The sequence below is a fragment of the Lonchura striata genome, chromosome 33 (assembly GCF_050655825.1).
Source record: "Lonchura striata isolate lonStrDom1 chromosome 33, ASM5065582v1, whole genome shotgun sequence".
Classification (NCBI taxonomy): domain Eukaryota; kingdom Metazoa; phylum Chordata; class Aves; order Passeriformes; family Estrildidae; genus Lonchura; species Lonchura striata.
Genome location: NC_140735.1, coordinates 6370872 through 6393002, shown reverse-complemented (window position 1 = coordinate 6393002; position 22131 = coordinate 6370872). Strand labels below are relative to the sequence as shown.

At 51.5% G+C, this 22131-nt stretch overlaps 1 protein-coding gene across 1 annotated transcript; it reads left to right on the top strand.

Annotated features, from left to right (window-relative positions):
* Positions 1–4: 4 nt before the first annotated feature.
* On the top strand, positions 5–21819 carry HAUS5 (HAUS augmin like complex subunit 5). Its single transcript, XM_085564475.1, has 17 exons — positions 5–160; positions 1669–1731; positions 2378–2410; positions 2793–2817; positions 3572–3692; positions 4771–4909; positions 7694–7751; positions 9651–9715; positions 9795–9843; positions 9926–9996; positions 12034–12097; positions 14643–14758; positions 16916–17144; positions 18449–18529; positions 19812–19976; positions 21248–21471; positions 21546–21819. Exons 1-17 carry the CDS (start codon positions 78–80, stop codon positions 21766–21768), a joined length of 1809 nt encoding a protein of 602 aa, XP_085420601.1. The 5' UTR covers positions 5–77; the 3' UTR covers positions 21769–21819.
* The last annotated feature ends 312 nt before the right edge of the window (positions 21820–22131 follow it).

The following is a 22131-nucleotide window of genomic DNA, read 5'->3' as shown; positions in this document are numbered from 1 at the left end:
CCGCACCACAACTCCCGTCGTGCCCCGCGGCGCTTTTCCCGCGCTTTTTCGCTTCCCCTCAGGGCGCCGCCGCCATCATGGCGGAGGCGCTGGGCCGCTGGCTCCGGGAGGAGATGGAGCTGCCGCCCTCCGCCGTCCCCTCCCCCGCCGCTCTCCGCAGGTCGGGACCCCCCCGGGCCGGGGCCGGGAGCCGCCCATGGGCGAGCGGGGAGCGGGGAGCGGGAATTGGGGGGGCTCGGGGGGTTCGGGTCCCTTGGGAGGGACTGGGGGGGTTTTGGGGTTCCTGGGGGGGTCTTGGGGGGGTTGGGGGTCCCTTGGGAGGGGCCTGGGGGGCGTTTGGGGGGTCCTGAGGGGTTTTTGGGGGGTCCTGAGGGGTTTTGGGAGTCCTGAAGGAATTTTGGGGTCCCTTTGGGGGGCTCCTGGGAGGGTTTTGGGGGGTCCTGAGGGGTTTTTGGGGATCCTGGGTGGATTTTGGGGTCCCTTGGGAGGGACTGGGAGGGTTTTGGGGATCCTGAAGAAATTTTGGGGTCCCTTTGGGGGGGTCCTGGGGAGATTTGGGGGATCCTGAGGGGATTTTGGGGGGTCCTGAGGGACTTTGGGGGCCCTTTGGGGGGCTCCTGGGTGGATTTTGGGGTCCCTTGGGAGGGACTGGGGGGGTTTTGGGGCTTCTGGGAGGGTTTTGGGGTTCCTGGGGGGGTCTTGGGGGGGCTGGGGGTCCCTTGGGAGGGGCCTGGGGGGGGTTTGAGGGGTCCTGAGGGATTTTTGGGGGGTCCTGAAGGAATTTTGGGGTCTTTTGGGAGAGTCTTGGGGGGGTTTTGGGGGCTCCTGGAGGGTTTTGGGGTCCCTTAGGAGGGTCCTGGGGAGATTTTGGGGGTCCTGGAGGGTTTTGGGGTCCCTTGGGAGGGTCCTGGGGGGTCCTGAGGGGATTTTGGGGGGTCCTGAGGGGATTTTGGGGGGTCCTGAGGGACTTTGGGGTCCCTTTGGGGGGCTCCTGGGTGGATTTTGGGGTCCCTTTGGGAGGGTTGTGGGAACGTTTGGGGGGTCCTGGGTGGATTTTGGGGTCCCTTAGGAGGGACTGGGGGGGTTTTGGGGGTCTTGGGGGGGTTTGGGGTCCCTTGGGAGGGGCCTGGGGGATTTTGGGGGGTCCTGGGGAATTTTGGGGTCTTTTGGGAGAGTCTTGGGGGGGTTTGGGGGGTCCTGGAGGGTTTGGGGTCCCTTGGGAAGGTTCTGGGAGGGTTTTGGGGGTTCTGGGGGGGGTTTGGGGTCCCTTGGGAAGGTTCTGGGAGGGTTTTGGGGGGTCCTGGGGGGATTTTGGGGGGTCCTGGAGGATGTTGGGGTCCCTTGGGAGGGTCCTGGGGAGATTTTGGGGGTCCTGAGGGAATTTTGGGGTCCCTTTGGGGGGCTCCTGGGTGGATTTTGGGGGTCCTGAGGGATTTTGGGGTCCCTTGGGAGAGTCCTGGGGAGGTTTTGGGGCTCCTGGGGGAATTTTGGGGGGTCCTGGGGGGATTTTAGGGTGTCCTGGGCGGATTTGGGGCAGATTTTGGGGGGTCCCTCGGGTGGATCCAGGAACCCTTTGGGGATTTTGGGGAGGATTTTGGGGTTTCCCCCCACGTTGAGTTTTGGGGTCACCCCCAAATTTTGGGGTTCCCCAAATTCCGTCCCCTGCAGGCTCTGCTCGGGCCCCACGGCCCCGGTTTGGGATTTCGTCACCCGCCACGTCCGGAGCCAGCGGTGAGGGGGGACCCCAAAATCTGGGGGGTGAAAAAGCCCCGAAAACCCCCCAAAAACTACAAGGGGACCCCAAAATTTAGGGGTGGGGAGTCCTTTCCAGGACTACAACCCCCATCATCCTTTGCGCCCCATTGAGCCCCATTATAGCTGCGCCTATAAGTCCCATCATCCCTTGCGCACCATTGAGCCCCATTATAACCGAGCCTACAACTCCCATCATCCCCTGCGCCCCATTGAGCCCCATTATAACAGCCTACAACTCCCATCATCCCCTGCGCCCCATTGAGCCCCATTATAGCTGAGCCTACAACTCCCATCAAGCCCTGCGCTCCATTAAGCCCCAGTATGGCTGAGCCTACAACTCCCATCACCTCTTGCGCCCCATTGAGCCCCATTATAGCCGAGCCTACAACTCCCATCATCCCTTGCACCTCATTTAACTTCATTATGGCTGCACCTACAACACCCATCATGCCTTGCGCCCCATTGAGTAGTATTATAGCTGAGCCTACAACTCCCATCATGCCCTGCGGTGCCCATAGGCTGCCATTGCCAGCCCCTCTTCCCAAACTACAACTCCCATCATGCCCTGCGGGGTTTGGTCGGGGGCCCCCCCCTTTACAGAGATTTTGGGGTGTCCCCACAGGAACGTGGAGAAGATTCGGGGAAATCTGCGCTGGTATCCAAAAATTTTGCGGGCTCCCAAAAATTTGGGGGCTCCTGGAAGTGAAATTTGGGGGTTTGGGGGAATTTTGGGGTTTGTTTTTTGGGGAGGATTTTTGGGGTTTTATTTTGAAAATTTTGGGAGGGTTGGGGCGTTTCTGCAGGTTTTTGGGTTTCTTTGGGAATTTTTGTGGAATTTTGGGATTTTTTTGGTTTAAACTTGACATTTTGGTGGAATTTTTGGAAATTTTGGGGATTTCATTTGAGGTTTTGGGAGAATTTGGGGATTTTTTTGGTTTAAATTAGAGATTTTGGGGGAATTTGGGATTTTTAGTTCTGTTTTTTTTAAGGAGAGAAATTTGGGAATTTCCCAAAATTTTTCCTTGACTCGGGGCCAGGTCCCGGCACCTGCAGGAGCTGGAGGTGAGGGGGAGCCCAAATTTGGGGGGATTTGGGTGAATTTTGGGTGGATTTTGGGCTGATTTCTGCTGGATTTGGGGGTGAATTTTGGGGTAATTTTGGGCTTATTTCGGCCAATTTTGGGGTGAATTTTGAGGGAATTTTGGATGAATTTTGGGGGTGAATTATGGGGTATTTTTGGGCTGATTTTGGGGTGAATTTTCGGGTATTTTTGGGCTCATTTTGGGGGTGAATTTTGGGCCCATTTTGGCCCATTCTGGGCTCATTTTGGGCCCATTTTGGGCTTATTTTGTGCTCATTTTGGCTCATTTTGGGCTCATTCTGGGCCCATTTTGGGCCCATTTTGGGCTCATTCTGGCCCCATTTCGGCTCATTCCGGCTCATTTTGGGCTCATTCTGGGCTCATTTTGGGCTCATTTTTGGCTCATTTTGGCTCATTTTTTGCTCATTTTGGGTCATTTTGGGCTCATTTTGGGGGTGAATTTTGGGCTCATTTTGGGCTGATTTTGGGGTGAATTTTGGGCTCATTTTGGGCTGATTTTGGGCTCATTTTGGGCTCATTTTGGCTCATTTTGTGCTAATTTTGGGCTCATTTTGGCTCATTTTGGGGGTGAATTTTGGGCTCATTTTGGGCCCATTCTGGGCCCATTTTGGCTCATTTTGGGCTCATTCTGGGGCTCGTTTTGGGCTCATTTTGGGCTCATTTTGGCTCATTTTGGGGTGAATTTTGGGCTCATTTTGGGCATTTCCGGCGCAGGCCGCCGCGGCTCCTCCCGGCCGCCAGGGGGCGCTGCGGGCGGCGCGCGCGCGGCTGCGCCGGGAGCTGCGGCAGCTCGCGGCCGCCACTGCGCATGCGCGGGACGCCGCGCGCCGCCTGGGTGAGTCCGGCCGGCCCCGCGGGCCCCGCGCAAACGTTCCTCCCCCCCCAAAACCCCCAAGTTTCGGGTCCCCACCCCCGAGTTTGGGGTCCCTTCCCCCCCCCAACCCAATTCTGGGTTCCCCACACCCAAATTCGGGGTCCCGCACCGATTTTGGAATGCCTGCCCCTCCTCCAACGCAAAATTTTGGGACTCTCACCCCCCCCAAACTCCAAATTTTGGGGTTCCCAACCCCATTTCAGGGTCCCAAACCCTCAATTTTGCGGCCCCCACCCAAATTTTGGGGTCCCCACCCCCATTTTGGGATCCTTGACCATCATTTTTAGGGTCCCTGACCCCCCCCAACCCCCAAATTTTGGGCTCCCCACCCCAATTTTTGGGGTTCCTGAACCCCCAAAACTCCAAATTTGGGATCCCCACCCCAATTTCAGGGTTCCAAAACCCCAAATTTTGGGTCACCACCCCAAATTTTACAGTTTTCACCCCAAATTTTGGATTTCCCACCCCAATCTCAGCGCCCCAAAACCCCAAATTTTGGGCTCCCCACCCCAATTTTGGGTTCCCGAAACCCCAAATTTTGGGTTTCCCATGCCAAATTTTGGGCACCCACCTCAAATTTTGGGGTCCTCACCCCAAATTTTCAGTTTCCCACCCCAAATTTTGGAGTTTTCACCCCAAATTTTGGGGTCCCCACCCCAATTTCAGGGTTCCCATGCTGAATTTTTGGGTCCCCGCCTCAAATTTTGGGTCCCAAAACCCCAAATTTTGGATTCCCCACCCCAAATTTTGGAGTCCCCACCCCAGTTTTGGGTTCCAAAATCCCAAATTTTTGGGTTTCCCCGTCAAATTTTGGCATCCCCACCCCAATTTCATGGTTTCAAAACCCAAATTTTGGGTTCCCCACCCCAATTCTGCGTTCCACACCCCAAATTCAGGGTCCCCCCCCCAAATTTTGGGGTCTCCAGCCAAATTTTTAGGCTGCCCACCCCAAATTTTGGGTCCCCACCATAAATTTCGGGGTCCCCAAACCCCAAATTTTGTTTTTTCACCCCAAATTTTGGGCTCTCGCTCCCCCCAGAGGCGTCGCTGGGGGCGGGGCAGGGCCGGCGGTGGGCGGAGCTTCGGCGGGGGGCGGAGCTTCGGCTGCTGGGGGCGGAGCCTCGGCCGGCGGCGCTGCGGGGCGGCCTGCAGGGGGCGCTGCAGGCCCCGCCCACCCGGTGAGATGGCCTTATATGGGCAAAGGGGGCGGGGCTTAGAGGGGATGGCCTTATATGGGCAAAAGGGGCGGGGCTTAGAGGGGATGGCCTTATATGGGCAAAAGGGGCGGGGCTTAGAGGGGATGGCCTTGTATTAGCATAAAGGGGCGGGGCTTAGAGGGGATGGCCTTATATGGTCAAAAGGGGGTGGGGCTTAGAGGGAATGGCCTTGTTTTAGCATAAAGGGGCGTGGCTCAATGGGGATGGCCTTATATGGTCAAAAGGGGGCGGGGCTTAGAGGGGATGGCCTTGTATTAGCATAAAGGGGTGGGGCTTAGAGGGGATGGCCTTGTATTAGCATAAAGGGGCGTGGCTCAATGGGGGATGGCCTTATATGGTCAAAAGGGGGCAGGGCTTAGAGGGATGGCCTTATATTAGCATAAAGGGGAGGGGCTTAAAGGGGATGGCCTTATGTGGTTATAAAGGGGCGGGGTTTATAAGGGATGGCTTTATATGGGCAAAAGGGGGCGTGGCTTAGAGGGGCGTCCTTAAATGGTAATCAAGGGGGCGGGACTTAATGCAGATGTCCTTAAATGGCAATAAAGGAGGTGGGGCTTAATGGGGATGGCCTTATATTAGCATAAAGGGGGCGGGGCTTAAAGGGGATGCCCTTATATGGTCAAAGGGGGCGGGGCTTAAAGGGGATGCCCTTATATGGGCATAAAGGGGAGGGGCTTAGAGGGGATGACCTTATATTAGCATAAAGGGGAGGGGCTTAGAGGGGATGGCCTTATATGGGCAAAAGGGGCGGGGCTTAGAGGGGATGGCCTTATACGTGCATAAAGGGGCGGGGCTTAAGGGGAGTGCCTTATATGGTCAAAAGGGGGCGTGGCTTAGATGGAATGGCCTTATATTAGCATAAAGGGGGCGGGGCTTAAGGGGGATGATTTTATATGGGCATAAAGGGGCGGGGCTTAGAGGGGATTCCCTTGTATTAGCATAAGGGGGCGGGGCTTAGAGGGGATTGCCTTATGGGGAAAAGGGGCGGGGCTTAGAGGGGATGATTTTATATGGGCAAAAGGGGAGGGGCTTAGAGGGGATGGCGTTATATGGTCAATTGGGGGCGGGGCTTAGAGGAATTGGCTTATATTAGCATAAAGGGGCGGGGTTTAAAGGGGGTGGCCTTATATGGGCATAAAGGGGTGGGGCTTAGAGGGGATGGCCTTATATTAGCATAAAGGGGGCGGTACTTAGAGGGGATGGCCTTATATGGGCAAAAGGGGCGGGGCTTAGAGGGGATGGACTTACTTAGCATAAAGGGGTGGGATTTAAAGGGGGTATAATTATATTAGCATAAAGGGGTGGGGCTTAGACAGATGGCCTTATATTGTCAAAAGGGGGCGGGGCTTAAGGGGGGGTGCATTATATGGGGAAAAGGGGCGGGGCTTAGAGGGGTGCCTTTATATTAGCATAAGGGGGCGGGCTTAGAGGGGATTGCCTTTTATGGGAAAAAGGGGCGGGGCTTAGAGGGGATTGCCTTATGTGGGCAAAAGGGGCGGGGCTTAAAGGGGAGGGTCTTATATGGGCAAAAGGGGGCGGGGCTTACAGGGAGTGACTATATTAGCATAAGGGGCTGGGGCTTAGAGGGGATGGACTTATATTAGCATAAAGGGGGCGGGGCTTAAGGGGATGCCTTATATGGGCAAAAAGGGGCGTGGCTTATCGGGGATGGACTTATATTTGCATAAGGTGGCGGGGCTTAAGGGGGGTGTCCTTATATTAGCATAAAGAAGGCGGGGCTTAATGGGGATGGCCTTATATGGTCAAAAGAGGCGGGGCTTAAAGGGGATGGCGTTGTATTAGCATAAAGGGGCGGGGCTTGGTGGGAATCCCAATGGGCGGGGCTTAGTGGGGATGACCTTATATGGGCATAACGGGGGTGGGGCTTAATGACGAGTCCTTAAGTGGTAATTAAGGGGGAGGGGCTTAATGGGGATGTCCTTATATGGAAATGAAGGGGGCAGGGCTGGGTGGCGATATCCTTATATTAGCATAAAGGGGCGGGGCTTGGCTGGGATGTTCTTAAATGGAAATAAAGGGGGTGGGGCTTAGAGGGGAGTCCTTATATGGGCAAAAGGGGAATTTTGGGGAATTTTTGGGGGATTTTGGGGTCCCTGAGGAGGTTTTGGTGGATTTGAGGGAATTTTGGGGGGAATTTGAGATCATTTTGAGAGAATTTTGGGGGTTTTGAGGGAATTTCGGGGATTCTGAGGGAATTTTGGGGGTTTTGAGTTTTTTGGAGTTTTTGAGAGAATTTTGGCGAGTTTGAGGGAATGTTGGGGAGATTTGAGATTATTTTGAGAGATTTTTTGGGGTTTTTGAGGGAATTTTGGGGATTCTGAGGGAATTTTGGGGTTTTTGAAGGAATTTCGGCAATTCTGAGGGAGTTTGGGGGATTCTGGGGTTTTTGAAGGAATTTCGGCAATTCTGAGGGAGTTTGGGGGATTCTGAGGGAATTTTGGGGATTTTGGGGTCCCTGAGAGAATTTTGGTGCATTTGAGGGAATTTTGGGGGAGCTTGAGATTATTTTGAAAGATTTTGAGGGAGTTTTGGGGTTTTTTGAGGTTATTTTGGGGATTTTAAGGGATTTTGGTGGGTTTTGAGGTTATTTTGTGGAATTTAAATGATTTTTCAGGGTTTTTTTTGAGGGAATTTTAAGGGGATTTTGGGGATTTTAAGGGATTTGGGATTTTTTTGAGGGAATTTTGGGGATTTTATGGGATTTTTTGGGGTCCTTCCTCTCAGCCAATCACAGGCGGAGCTTTCGGCCATCTTGGCCACGGGGGCGGAGCCGGAAGTTCTGGTGAGGGGGCGGGGCTTGGGAGGGGCGGGGCCTGGGGACCCCAAAAATCCCCTCAGGAGCCCCAAAATTCCCTTAAAATTCCCCAAAATCCCCTCAGGAACCCCAAAATTCCCTTAAAATGCCCCAAAATCCTCTCAGGAGCCCCAAAATTCCCTTAAAATTCCCCAAAATCCTCTCAGGAACCCCAAAATTCCCTTAAAATTCCCCAAAATCCCCTCAGGAGCCCCAAAATTCCCTTAAAATTCCCCAAAATCCCCTCAGGAACCCCAAAATTCCCTTAAAATTCCCCAAAATCCTCTCAGGAGCCCCAAAATTCCCTTAAAATTCCCCAAAATCCTCTCAGGAACCCCAAAATTCCCTTAAAATGCCCCAAAATCCTCTCAGGAACCCCAAAATTCCCTTAAAATTTCCCAAAATCCCCTCAGGAACCCCAAAATTCTCTTAAAATGCCCGAGAATCCCCTCAGAAATCCCAAAATTCTCTCAAAATGCCCCAAGAACCGCTCAGGGACCCCCAAAATCCTTTCAGGAAGCCCAAAATGTCCTCAGGAAATACTCCCCCAAAATTTAATCCAAAATCCCTTCAAGAACCCCGAAAATTCCACTCAGGACCCCCCAAAACCCCAAAACTTCCCCCAAAATCCCCCCCAGAAGCCCCCAAAAAACCAATTTCCCTCCAGGACCCCCAAAAAACCCAAAATCTCCCCCAAAATACCCCCAAGGAACATCCCAAAAGTCCCAGATCCCTCCCAGAATCTCCCAAAATCCTCCCCAGGACCCCCAAAAATTCCGAAATCCCACCAAAATTTCCCCCCAGGACCCTCCAAAACTCGAGATCTCCCCCAAAATCCCCCCCAAACCCCCCAAAATTCCCACCAAAATCTCCCCCAAAATCCCCCTCAGGACCCCAAAAAATTCCCAAGTCCTACCAAAATTTCCCCCAGGACCCCCCAAAACACAAAATCTCCCCCAAAATCCCCTCAAGGATCCACCAAAAACCCAAAATCCCCCCAAAAACTCCCCCAAAATCCCCCCTAAGACCCCCAAAAATTTCCAAATCCTACCAAAATTGTCCCCAGCATCCCCCAAAAACCCAAAATCTCTCCCAGGACCCCCAAAAAACCCCAAATTAACCCCAAAATCTCTCCCCAAAATCTCCCCAGGAACCCCCAAAAACCCCAAATCTCCCCAGAATCCCCCAAAACCCAAAATCTCCCTAAGACCCCCCAAATTCCCCCAAAATTCCCTCCGAGGGCCCCAAAAAATCCCCAAATTCATCCAAAAAATCCCCCCAAAATCACCTTGAGAACCCCCAAAAAAACCAAAATCCCCCCCAGGACCCCCAAAAAACCCAAAATCCCTCCCAAAATCTTCCCAGAACCCCCCAAAAACCCAAAATTCCCCCAAAATCGCCCCCCAAAGTCTCCCCCAGGACCCCCCAAAACTCAAAATCCCCCCCAAAATCCCCTCGAGGATGCCCCAAAAACCCAAAATCCCCCCAAAAACTCCCCCAAAATGCCCCCTAGGACCCCAAAAATTCCCAAATCCCACCAAAATTTCCCCAACGACCCCCCAAAACCCCAAAATCCCCCCAAAATCTCCCCCCAGAACCCCTCAAAAACCCAAAATTTCCCCAAAATCGCCCCCCAAAATCTCCCCAGGACCCCCTGAAAACCCAAATTCCCCCCCAGGACCCCCAAAAATTCCCAAAATCCCCCCCAGGACCCCCAAAAATTCCCAAATTCCCCCCCAGGACCCCCAAAAATTCCCAAAATCCCCCCCAGGACCCCCAAAAATTCCCAAATTCGCCCCCAGGACCCCCAAAAATTCCCAAATTCCCCCCCAGGACCCCCAAAATCCCCCCAATTCCCCCCAAAACCCAAGCCCCGCCCCCCGGCAGGTGTCAATCAAGGCCCTGTGCAAGGCCAGGGAGGCGGAGCTTCGGCGGAGGCCACGCCCACCTCGGTAAGCCCCGCCCCTCCCTCATTAACCCCTCATTAACCCCCTCGTTAACTCCCTAACGAGCTAATTACCGCCCCCGCAGAGCTGCCAATCACCCGAGGGAGGCTCCGGATTGGCTGGCACAGGCTGAGGTGGGCGTGGCTTGCTGAGGGGAGGGGGCGTGGCCTGGAGGAAGCCACGCCCCCTCCCCCTGACGTTTGGCGCCCCCTACAGGCCGTGCTGATTGGCCACAACCCGGGGGCGGTGCTCTGGGCTTTGGAGGAGTTGGCCAATCAGAGCACGAGGTGGGCGTGGCTTAAGGGAGTGGGCGTGGCTTGGGGTGGGCGGGGCTTGGGGTCCCTCCCCCCAAAATTCCAATTTTGGGGTCCCAAAAAAGCCCCAAATTCCTCCAAAACCCCCCAAAATTTTATCCCGAGGACACCAAAAAATTGAAAATAATTTTTTGGGGTTTGCTGAGGCCGCAAAATCCCCAAATTTCCCCCCAAAATTCTCCCTAAAAACCCCCCAAAATAAAAACCCCGAGTTCCAAAAAGGTCCCAAAAAAAGGGAATTTTTGGGGGGTTTTTAGGGGATTTTGGAGGTTTTTGGGAAGATTTGAGGGATTTTGGGGAGATTTGGAAGGAAATTTGGGGATTTCATGGGGAAGTTCAGGGATTTTGGGAGATTTGGGATCCTGGAGGGGATTTTGGAGGATTTTGAGGGAATTTTGGGGGATTTTGGGGTTTCTGAGGGGATTTGGGGGGAATTTTGGGGTCCCTGAGGGGATTTTGGGGAATTCTGGGGGATTTTTGAGGGAATTTTGGGGGATTTTGGGGTCCTTCAGGGGATTTTGGGTTGATTTGGGGGAGTTTCGGGTGGATTTGGGGGGATTTTTGGGTCCCTGAGGGGATTTTGGCAGATTTTGGGGTCCCTGAGGGAATTTTGGGGGATTTGGGGGAATTTTGGGGTCCTGGGGGCATTTTTGGGTGATTTTGAGGGGATTTTGGGGTCCTTGAGGGGATTTTTGGGGTCCCTGAAGGGACTTTGGACGATTTTGGGATCCCAGAAGGAATTCTGGGGAATTTTGGGATCCCTGAGGGAATTTGGCCTCTGTGAGGTGATTTTGGGTGGATTTTGGGGAATTTTGGGGTCCATGAGGGGATTTTGGAGGAATTTTGGGATCCCTGAGTGAATCTGGGGATCCCTGAGGGGATTTGGGGGGAATTTTGGGGTCCCTGAGTGAATTTTTGGGGTCCCTGAGGGAATTTTGGGGTCCCTGAGGGGATTTTGGTGTTTCTGAGAAATTTTGGGGGCCCTGAGGGGATTTTGGGTGGATTTTGGGTAATTTTGGGGTCCTTGAGGGGATTTTGGAGTCCCTGAGGGTGTTTTGGGCTCCCTTAGGTAATTTTGGGGGGATTTGGGGGTCTCTGTGGGGGTTTTTGGAGGATTTTGGGGTCCCTGAGGGAATTTTGGGTGGATTTGGGGGGATTTTAGAGGATTTTGAGGGGGTTTTGGCAAATTTTGGGGTTCCTGAGGGGATTTGGGGGATTTTGGGGTCCCTGAGAGGATTTTGGGGGAATTTTGAGGGAATTTTGGGGTCCCTGAGTGAATTTTTGTTGTCCCTAAGGGGATTCTGGGGTCCCTGAGGGGATTTTGGGGGAATTTTGGGGTCCCTGAGAGGATTTTGGTGAATTTTGATGGATTTTTGGGGTCCCTGAGTGAATTTTTGGGGTCCCTGATGGGATTTTGGGGTCCCTGAGGGGATTTTGGAGGTTTTTGAGGGAATTTTGGGGGGATTTTGGGGAATTTTTGGTGGATTTTGGGGGATTTTGAGGGGGTTTTGGCAAATTTTGGGGTTCCTGAGGGGATTTGGGGGATTTTGGGGTCCCTGAGAGGATTTTTGGGGAATTTTGAGGGAATTTTGGGGTCTTTGAGTGAATTTTTGGGGTCCCTGATAGGATTTTGGGGTCCCTGAGGGAATTTTGGAAGATTTGGGGGAATTTTGTGTGGATTTTGGGGGATTTGGGGGAATTTTGGGTGGATTTTGGGGGATTTTGGGGGGATTTTGAGGGGGTTTTGGCAAATTTTGGGGTTCCTGAGGGGATTTGGGGGTTTGGGGGTCCCTGAGAGGATTTTGGGGGACCTGAGGGAATTTTGGGTGGATTTGGGGGGATTTTGGGTGGATTTGGGGGAATTTTGGGGGATTTTGCGTGGATTTTGGGTGGATTTTGGGGAGTTTTGGGGAATTTTGGGGAATTTTGGGGTCTCTGTGGGCGTGGCCAGGCGCCAGAGGGGGCGTGGCTTTGCCCATATATGGTAATTCCTAAGCCCCGCCCCCTCAGCGCGCTCCTGGCTGGCCCCGCCCCCTCGGCCGAAGCCCCGCCCACCCTGAGGAGCCTCCTGCAGGTGAGCGGAATTGGGGAATTTTGGGGAATTTTGGGGAGATTTGGGAATTTTGGGGAATTTTGGAGGGATCTTGGGCGATTTTGAGGGAAATTTTGGGGATTTTTGGCAATTTTTGGGGGGGTTTGGTGGGGAATTTTGGGGAATTTGGGGGGATTTTGGGGGAGAATTGGGCATTTTTGGGGGAGATTTTGGGATTTTTGGGGGATTTTGGGCAATTTTGAGGGGAATTATGGTTTTTTGGGGGATTTTGGGGGAGAATTGGGCATTTTTGGGGGAGATTTTGGGATTTTTGGGGGAAATTGGGGATTTTGGGGATGAATTGGCCATCTTTGGGGGAGATTTTGGGATTTTTGGGGGGAATTTTGGGATTTTTGGGAGAAAACTTTGGGGGATTTTAGGGGAATTTGGGGCTTTCGAGGGGATTTTGGGGGGAATTTTGAGGATTTTTGGCGGTTTTTGTGGGAAATTTTGGGGAAGATTTGGGATTTTGGGGGTAATCTTGGGGATTTTGGGAAGATCTGGGTTTTTTGAGGGAATTTTTGGGAGGATTTGGGGAAATTTTGGGGATTCGGGGGAGATTTTCGGCAGGTTTGGGGTTTTGGGTGAAATTTCGGGGATTTTTGGCAATTTTTGGTGGGAATTTTGGGGAAGATTTGGGGTTTTGGGGGAAATTTTGGGAGGGTTTGGGATTTTGGGGGGAATTTTGGGGATTTTTGGAGATTTTTGGGGGAATTTGGGCTGTTTGGGGGGATTTTGGATTTTGGGGGAGTTTGGGGGAAATTTGGGGGGGTTTTAGGGGAATTTGGGGCCTTTGAGGGGAATTTTGGTGATTTTTTGGGGGAAGTTTGGGGAAGATTTGGGATTTTGGGGGAGTTTTTGGGAGGATTTGGGATTTTGGAGGGAATTTTGGGGACTTTTGGAGATTTTCGAGGGATTTTTTAGGTTTTGGGGGTGATTTTTGATTTTGGGGAGGGGATTTTTGGCACTTTTGGGCAGATTTGGGGGAATTTGGGGGGGATTTAGGATTTTGGGGATTTTTGGCAATTTTTGGGTGGAATTTTCAGGAAAATTTGGGGTTTTTTTTGGGTGGATTTGGGGTTTTTGGGATGGATTTTGGGTTCTTTGGGGTGTATTTGATATTTTTAGGGTGTATTTGGATTTTTGGGGTCCCTGACCTGTTTTTGGGGTGGATTTTGGGGGTTTTGGGGTCCTTGAGGTGTTTTTGGGGTTGTTTTGGGGGTTTTTGGGATGTATTTGGGGTTTTTGGGATGGGTTTGAGGTTTTTGGTTGGATTTTGGAGGTTTTGGGATGGATTTCAGGGATTTTGGTGTGGATTTGGGGGTTTTTGGGTAGTATTTGGGGTTTTTGGGATGGATTTGGGTTTTTGGGGTCCCTGACCTGTTTTTTGGGATGGATTTGGGGTTTTTTGAGGAGGATTTGGGATTTTTGGGGTCCCTGACCTGTTTTTTGGGTCGTATTTGGGGTTTTTGGGTCGTATTTGGGGTTTTTGGGATGGATTTGGGGTTTTTGGGTTGTATTTGGGGTTTTTGGGATGGATTTGGGGTTTTTGGGATGGATTTGGTTTTTTGGGGATGGATTTGGATTTTTGGGGTCCCTGAGCTGTTTTTTGGGTTGGATTTGGGGTTTTTGGGTTGGATTTGGGGTTTTTGGGATGGGTTTGGGGTTTTGGGGATGGATTTGGGTTTTTGGGGTCCCTGAGCTGTTTTTTGGGTTGGATTTGGGGTTTTTGGGGTCCCTGACCTGTTTTTTGGGTTGTGTTTGGGGTTTTGGGGATGGATTTGGATTTTTGGGGTCCATGATCAGTTTTTTGGGATGGATTTGGGGTTTTTGGGATGGATTTGGGGTTTTGGGGATGGATTTGGGTTTTTGGGGTCCCTGACCTGTTTTTTGGGTTGTGTTTGGGGTTTTTGGGATGGGTTTGGATTTTTGGGGTCCATGATCAGTTTTTTGGGTTGGATTTGGGGTTTTTGGGTTGGATTTGGGGTTTTTGGGATGGATTTGGAGTTTTGTGGATGGATTTGGATTTTTGGGGTCCATGATCAGTTTTTTTGGGTTGGATTTGGGGTTTTTGGGTTGGATTTGGTGTTTTGGGGATGGACTTGGATTTTTGGGGTCCATGATTAGTTTTTTTGGGTTGGATTTGGGGTTTTTGGGATGGATTTGGGTTTTTGGGGTCCCTGAGCTGTTTTTTGGGTCGTATTTGGGGTTTTTGGGTCGTATTTGGGGTTTTTGGGTTGTGTTCGGGGTTTTTGGGATGGGTTTGGATTTTTGGGGTCCATGATCAGTTTTTTTGGGTTGGATTTGGGGTTTTTGGGATGGATTTGGGTTTTTGGGGTCCCTGACCTGTTTTTTGGGTTGTGTTTGGGGTTTTTGGGATGAATTTGGGGTTTTTGGGGTCCCTGACCTGTTTTTTGGGTTGGATTTGGGGTTTTTGGGTTGGATTTGGGGTTTTTGGGTTGTGTTTGGGGTTTTGGGGATGGATTTGGGTTTTTGGGGTCCCTGAGCTGTTTTTTGGGGTCCCCAGGAGCGCTGGGGGGCCGTGGGGGGGGTCTGGGGGCAGCTGCCGCCCCTCCTGACCCGGCTGGCCCAGCTGAGGGGGCGCCTGGGGACCCTCCTGGAGCGGGACAGGGGCACGGCCAGGTACCCAAAACCCCCCTAAATATCCCCAAAATATCCCCTAAATTATCCCAAATCATCTCCTAAAACATCCCAAATAATCCCCAAAATATACGCTAAAATATCCCAAGTTATCCCCAAAATATACGCTAAAATATCCCAAGTTATCCCCAAAATATACACTAAACTATCCCAAGTTATCCCCAAAATAACCCCTAAATTATCCCAAATTATCCCCAAAATATCCCCCAAAATAGCCCAAATTATCCCCAAATTACCCCCTAAAATATCCCAAATTATTCCCAAAATATCCCAAATTATCCCCAAATTATCCCCTAAAATATCCCAAATTATCTTTAAAATATCCCTTCAAATACCCAAAATTATCCCCAAAATATCCCAAATTATCCCAGAAACGTCCCCTAAAATATCCAAAATTATCCCCAAAATATTCAAAATTATCCCCAAAATATCCCCCAAAATATCCCAAATTATCCCCAAATTATCCCCTAAAATATCCCAAATTATCACTAAAATACCCCCTAAAATATCCCCAAAATATCCCAAATTATCCCCAAATTATCCCCAAAATACCCCCTAAAATATTCCGAATTATCCCCAAAATATCCCAAATTATCCCTAAAATATCCCAAAAATCCTAAATCCATCTTAAAATATCTTCCCCAATTTTTCCTCATTCTTCCCCCGTTTATCCCCATTTATTCCCATTTTTATCTCGTTTTTCCCATTTTTCCAAATTTTGTTGCCATTTTTGCCCATTGTAACCCCATTTGCCCCCATTTATTCCCATTTACTCTCATTTTTACCCCATTTTTCTCCATTTTTCCCCCAATTTTATCCCTATTTTTACCCAATTTTCCCCATTTTTCTCCATTTCTAACCCATTTTTATCCATTTTTTCTCCATTTTACCCCATTTTCACAAATTTTCCCCAATTTTCCCCAATTTTCCCCATTTTTTTCCCCATTTCCACAAATTTTCCCCCTTTTTACCCCATTTATCCCCATTTCCCCCCAATTTTCACCCATTTTTTCCCATTTTCCCCATTTTTACCTCAATTTTCCCCATTTTTACCCGATTTTCATCATTTTTACTAATTTTTTCCCCATTTTCCCCATTTTTCCCCAATTTCCCCCATTTTCCCCATTTATCCCCATTTATCCCCATTTTTACCCCATTAACCCCCAATTTTCACCCATTTTTCCCATTTTCCCCATTTTTACCCAATTTTCATAATTTTTACCCAATTTATTCCCCATTTTCCCCAAATTTCCCCATTTTCCCCCCAATTTCCCCCATTTTCCCCAATTTTCCCCAATTTTCCCCATTTCCCCCATTTTTCCCCATTTCCCTCCATTTTCCCCCATTTTTCCCCATTTCCCTCCATTTTCCCCCAATTTCCACAATTTTCCCCATTTCCCCCATTTTCCCCAATTTTCCCCGTTTTTCCCAATTTTCCCCAATTTTCCCCGTTTTTCCCAATTTCCACAATTTTCCCCATTTTTCCCCCATTTCCCCCATTTCCCCCCATTTTTCCCCATTTCCCTCCATTTTCCCCCATTTTCCCCCATTTCCCCCCATTTTCCCCCAATTTCCACAATTTTCCCCATTTCCCACATTTTCCCCATTTTCCCCAATTTTCCCCGTTTTTCCCAATTTTCCCCAATTTTCCCCAATTTTCCCCATTTTTCCCCCATTTCCCCCATTTTCCCCATTTTTCCCATTTCCCCATTTTCCCCAATTTTCCCCATTTTTCAACCCATTTTCCCCATTTTCCCCATTTTCCCCCATTTCCCCCGTTTCCCCCATTTTCCCCATTTTCCCCATTTTCCCCATTTTCCCCATTTTCCCCATTTCCCCCAATTTCCCCCATTTCCCAATTTCCCCCATTTCCCCCATTTTCCCCAATTTTCCCCGTTTTTCCCAATTTTCCCCGTTTTTCCCAATTTTCCCCATTTCCCCCCATTTTCCCAATTTCTTCCATTTTCCCCATTTCCCCCATTTTCCCCGTTTTTCCCATTTTCCCCATTTTTCCCATTTTCCCCGTTTTTCCCAATTTTCCCCATTTTCCCCCCATTTTCCCCATTTCCCCCATTTCCCCCATTTTTCCCATTTTCCCCGTTTTTCCCAATTTCCCCCGTTTTTCCCCCATTTCCGCAGGCTCTCTGTGCTCGTGGCCGCTCTCGGCGCCGTCCGCTCCTCCCTGCAGGGGGCGCTGCGGGGGGACCCGCCCCCAAACCCCCAAAATCCCCCAAATCCCCCAAATTCGGCCCCCGAGGCCCCGAAATTCCCAAATCCGGCACCGAAAGCCCCAAAATCCCCGGATTTGGCCCCAAAACCGCCCCTGGGGGCGCTGCGGCGGCGGCTGCGGAGGGGGCGGAGCCAAGCGGTGAGTGACAGCTGGGGCGGGGCTTGGAGTGGTGATTGACAGCTGGGGCGGGGCTTGGAGTGGTGATTGACAGCTGGGGGCGGGGCTTGGAACAGTGATTGACGGCTGGGGCGGGGCTTAAAGCGGTGATTGACAGCTGGGCTGGGGGCGGGGCTTGGAGCAGTGATTGACAGCTGGGGGCGGGGCTTGGGATTTTTGGGGGTTTTGGGGGCATTTGTGGGAATGTGCTGATTTTTGGGTGAATTTTCTGATTTTTGGGTGAATTTGGGGTTATTTCACTGATTTTTGAGTGTTATTTTTGGGTGAATTTGCTGATTTTGGGGGGAGTTTTGGGTGTATTTTGGGTCATTTTGGGTGAGTTTGCTGGGTTTTGGGTGAATTTCAGGTTAATTTGGGTGGGGTTTTGGTTTCTTGGGTGAATTTGGCTGGTTTTGGGCGATTTTGGCTGATTTTGGGTTAATTTTGCGTTAATTTTGGGTGAATTTTGGCTGATTTCGGGTGAATTTTATGTGAATTTTGGCTGATTTTGGTTGATGTTGGCTGATTTTGGGTGAATTTGGCTGATTTTGGTTTAATTTTGGGTGAATTTTGGCTGATTTTGGCTGATTTTGGGTGAATTTGGCTGAGTTTGGGTTAATTTTGGGTGAATTTTGGCTGATTTTGGTGAATTTGGCTGATTTTGGCTGATGTTGGTTGACTTTGGGTGAATTTTGGCTGATTTTGGGTGAATTTGGCTGATTTTGGGTTAATTTTGGGTGAATTTTAGCTGATTTTGGGTGAATTTTGGCAGATTTTGGGTGAATTTTGGGTGAATTTTGGCTGATTTTGGGTAAATTTTGGCTGATTGTGGTTGATTTTGGGTGAATTTTGGCTGATTTTGGTGAATTTGGCTGATTTTGGTTGATTTTGGGTGAATTTTGGCTGATTTTCGCTGACTTTGGGTTAATTTTGGCTGATTTTGGTGAATTTGGCTGATTTTGGGTTAATTTTCGCTGATTTTGGGTGAATTTGGCTGATTTTGGGTTAATTTTGGGTGAATTTTGTCTGATTTTGGTTGATTTTGGCTGATTTTGGGTTGATTTTGGGTGAATTTTGTCTGATTTCGGGTTGATTTTGGGTGAATTTGGGTGAATTTGGCTGATTTTGGGTTAATTTTGGGTGAATTTTGTCTGATTTTGGCTGATTTTGGCTGATTTTGGTTGATTTTGGGTGAATTTGGGTTAATTTTGGGTGAATTTTGTCTGATTTTGTCTGATTTTGGGTGAATTTTGGCTGATTTTGGTTCATTTCGGGTCTCCCCCCAGCTGCGGCTGCAGCAGCGGCTGCGATTCCTCAGCGCCGCCACCAGGGGGCGCCGGGCGGGGCTGAGACGCCTGCAGGAGCAGGTACGGACCAGTATAAACCAGTATGGACCAGTTAGAGACCAGTACAGACCAGTATGGATCAGTATAGATCGGTTAGAGACCAGTACGGACCAGTATAAACCAGTATGGACCAGTACGGACCAGTATAAATCAGTATAGATCAGTATGGACCAGGTACAGACCAGTACAGACCAGTATAAACCAGTATGGACCAGTATAAACCAGTATAGACCAGTACGGACCAGTATAAACCTGTATAGACCAGTACGGACCAGTATGGACCACTACAGACCAGTATAAACCAGTACGGACCAACATGGACCAGTATGGACCAGTATAAACTAGTATGGACCAGTACGGACCAGTTAGAGACCAGTATAGACCACTATAAACCAGTAAGGCAAGTATGGACCAGTATAAACCGGTATGGACCAGTATAAACCAGTACAGACTAGTAGAGACCAATATGGACCAGTATAAACCAGTACAGACTAGTAGAGACCAGTATAGACCAGTATGGACCAGTTAGAGACCGGTATGGACCAGTATAGACCAGTATAGACCAGTGACCCACTGGGAACCCTCCTGTAACCCCCCCCAGTCCCTCCCAGTATAAACCAGTACAAACCAGTCCCCTCCCAGTTCAAACCAGTAACCCCCAGTCCCCTTCCAGTATAAACCAGTACAAACCAGTCCCCTCCCAGTTCAAACCAGTAACCCCCAGTCCCCTTCCAGTATAAACCAGTACAAACCAGTCCCCTCCCAGTTCAAACCAGTAACCCCCAGTCCCCTTCCAGTATAAACCAGTACAAACCAGTCCTCTCCCAGTACAAACCAATAACCCCCAGTCCCTCCCAGTACAAACCAGTTCCCTCCCAGTATAAACCAGTAACCCCCAATCCCTCCCAGTATAAACCAGAAACCCCCAAATCCCCTCCCAGTATAAACCAGTAAGCCCCAAATCCCCTCCCAGTACAAATCAGTAACCCCCAGTCCCTCCCAGTACAAACCAGTACAAATCAGTCCCCTCCCAGTACAAACCAGTTCCCCCCAAATCCCCTCGCAGTACAAACCAGTAACCCCCAATCCCTCCCAGTAACCCCCAGTTCCCTCCCAGTAACCCCCAGTTCCCTCCCAGTAACCCCCAGTTCCCTCCCAGTACAAACCAGTTCCCCCCAAATCCCCTCCCAGTACAAACCAGTAACCCCCAGTCCCTCCCAGTAACCCCCAGTTCCTCCCAGTACAAACCAGTCCCCCCCAGTCCAGCCCAGTTCCCCGATCCGAGCGCTCTGATTGGCCGCAGGTGGTGGGCGTGGCCCGGGCGGGGCCGGCCCTGGCCCCGCCCCCTCTGGAGTGGGCGGGGCAGCGGCGCCGGGAGCTCCCATTGGCCGGGCTGGCGGAGCCCCGCCCCCCGGGCCAGGCCCCGCCCCCTCTGCAGCGATTGGCTCGGGAGCTGAGCTCCGCCCAGGTGGGGGCGGGGCCTCAGAGGATATGTAAATGAGAGAGGGGTAAAGGGGCGGGGCTTGGGTGGGGATATTTAAATGAGGGAGGGGTTAAAGGGGCGGGGCTTTGGGGTATATTTAAATGAGGGAGGGGTTAAAGGGGCGGGGCTTGGGTGGGGATATGTAAATGAGGGGCTTAAAGGGGGTGGGTCTTTGGTTAAAATATTTAAATGAGGGATGGGTTAAAGGGGCGGGGCTTTGGGGTATATTTAAATGAGGGAGGGGTTAAAGGGACGTGGCTTTGGGGTATATTTAAATGAGGGAGGGGTTAAAGGGGCGGGGCTTCATTGGGAGTATTTAAATGAGGGAAGGGTTAAGGGGCGGGGCTTTGGGAGGGGATATTTAAATGAGGGAGGGGTGAATGTGGGCAGGGCCTGAATGGAATATTTAAATGAGGGAGGGGTTAAAGGGGCGGGGCTTTAGGGTATATTTAAATGAGGGAGGGGTTAAAGGGGCGGGGCTTCATTGGGAGTATTTAAATAAGGGAGGTGTTAAAGGGGGTGGGGCTTAAAATGGGAATATTTAAATGAGAGAGGGGTTAAAGGGGGTGGGGCTTCAATGGGATATTTAAATGAGGGACTTAAAGGGGGTGGGACTTCAATGGGAATAATTAAATGCGGGGGTCTTAAAAGGGGAGGAGCCTAAAGGGGGCGGGGCTTCAATGAGGGAATTTACTTGGGGGAGGGGCTTAATTGGGGTGGGGCTTAATTGGGGATTGAAGGGGAGGGGCTTAAAGGTCGGTAATTAAATGGGGGCGGGGCTTAAAGGGAGGAATTAAAGGGGGAGGACTTAATGAATGGTAATTAAATGGGGCGGGGCTTAAAGGGAGGAAATAAAGGGGAGGGGCTTAAAGGGGAGGAGCTTAATGAATTGTAATTAAATGGGGCGTGGCTTAAAGGGAGAAAAAGGGGAGGGGCTTAATAGGGGGCGGGGTTTAAAGGGGGAGGGGCCTAAGTGAGGGAGGGCCTTGATTGGGGCGGGGATTAAAGGGGGAGGGGCTTACGGAATTGTAATTAAAGGGGGAGGGGCTTCAATGAGGGGATTTAAATAAGGGCGGGGCTTAAAGGGAGGAAATAAATGGGAGGGGCTTAATTGGGGGCGGGGCTTAAAGGGGGAGGGGCTAAGGGGGGAGGGGTGAGGGCTTTGGGGTGGGGGAGGGTCCCGCCCATTGTGGGCGTGGCCTGGCGGGTTGGGGGCGTGGCCAGGCCCCGCCCACCCCCCTTTGTCGCTCCCCCAGCAGGGGGCGCTGCTGCCGCGGGCGGCCATCTTGCGGCTGCGCCTCCGCCAGGGGGCGCTGCGGGCGCGCCGGGGGGCGTGGCCGGCCCAGGGGGCGTGGCCAGAGCCGGCCCCGCCCCTCCCCGAGGGCGTGGCCGAGCTGCTGGCCCAGCTGCGATTGGTCGGCGCCAGCTGCCAGCAGCGAATCAACGACTGGCCCCGCCTCCGGGAGCTCGTCAGCCAATGGTGAGCCGGGGGGGCGTGGCTTCCGTCAGCAGAGCCACGCCCCCTCCGCTGACCACGCCCCCTCTGCCCCCCAGGTGGTCCCAGCCGGCTCAATGGGCGCTGGCCACGCCCCCTGGCCACGCCCCCTTCTCCCATTGGCTGCAGCGCTGGCGGGCTGCCGCCTACGGGCAGCAGGCCCCGCCCCCCGCCCCGCAGGCCACGCCCCCCGCCCCGCAGGCCACGCCCCCCGCCCCGCAGGCCACGCCCCCCGAGGAGGAGGAGGGGGCGGGGCCTGCGGCGGAGGCTCCGCCCCCCTGAGGCGCGGCGGAGGCGCTGATTGGTCGGGAATAAAAATGGGGCGTGGCAAAAGGGGGCGTGGCCTGAGTCTGTGATCGATTGGGGGGGGGTGGGTCACAAAAATGTCCAAAAAATGTCACAAAAATGTCACAAAATCGTCCCCAGGGTGACTCCAAGGTGCCCAAAATGTCCCTAAAATGTCCCCAAAGTGCCCAAAATGGCCAAAATGTCCCCAAAATGTCACCAGGGGTTCCCAAATTGTCCCCAAAATGTCCCCAAGGTTCCCAAAATGGCCAAAATGTCCCCAAGGTTCCCCAAAATGTCCCCAAGGTTCCCAAATTGTCCCCAAAATGTCCCCAAGGTGCCCAAAATGTCCCCAAGGGG

What these genes read in the sequence shown, in the direction of transcription:
- HAUS5 (XM_085564475.1), top strand. Translation starts at nt 78, where the DNA reads ATGGCGGAGGCGCTGGGCCGCTGGCTCCGGGAGGAGATGGAGCTGCCG. An exon ending in CCCTGAGGAGCCTCCTGCAG is followed by an intron (nt 12,098 to 14,642) that starts GTGAGCGGAATT and finishes TGGGGTCCCCAG; the next exon opens with GAGCGCTGGGGGGCCGTGGG. An exon ending in TGAGACGCCTGCAGGAGCAG is followed by an intron (nt 18,530 to 19,811) that starts GTACGGACCAGT and finishes GATTGGCCGCAG; the next exon opens with GTGGTGGGCGTGGCCCGGGC.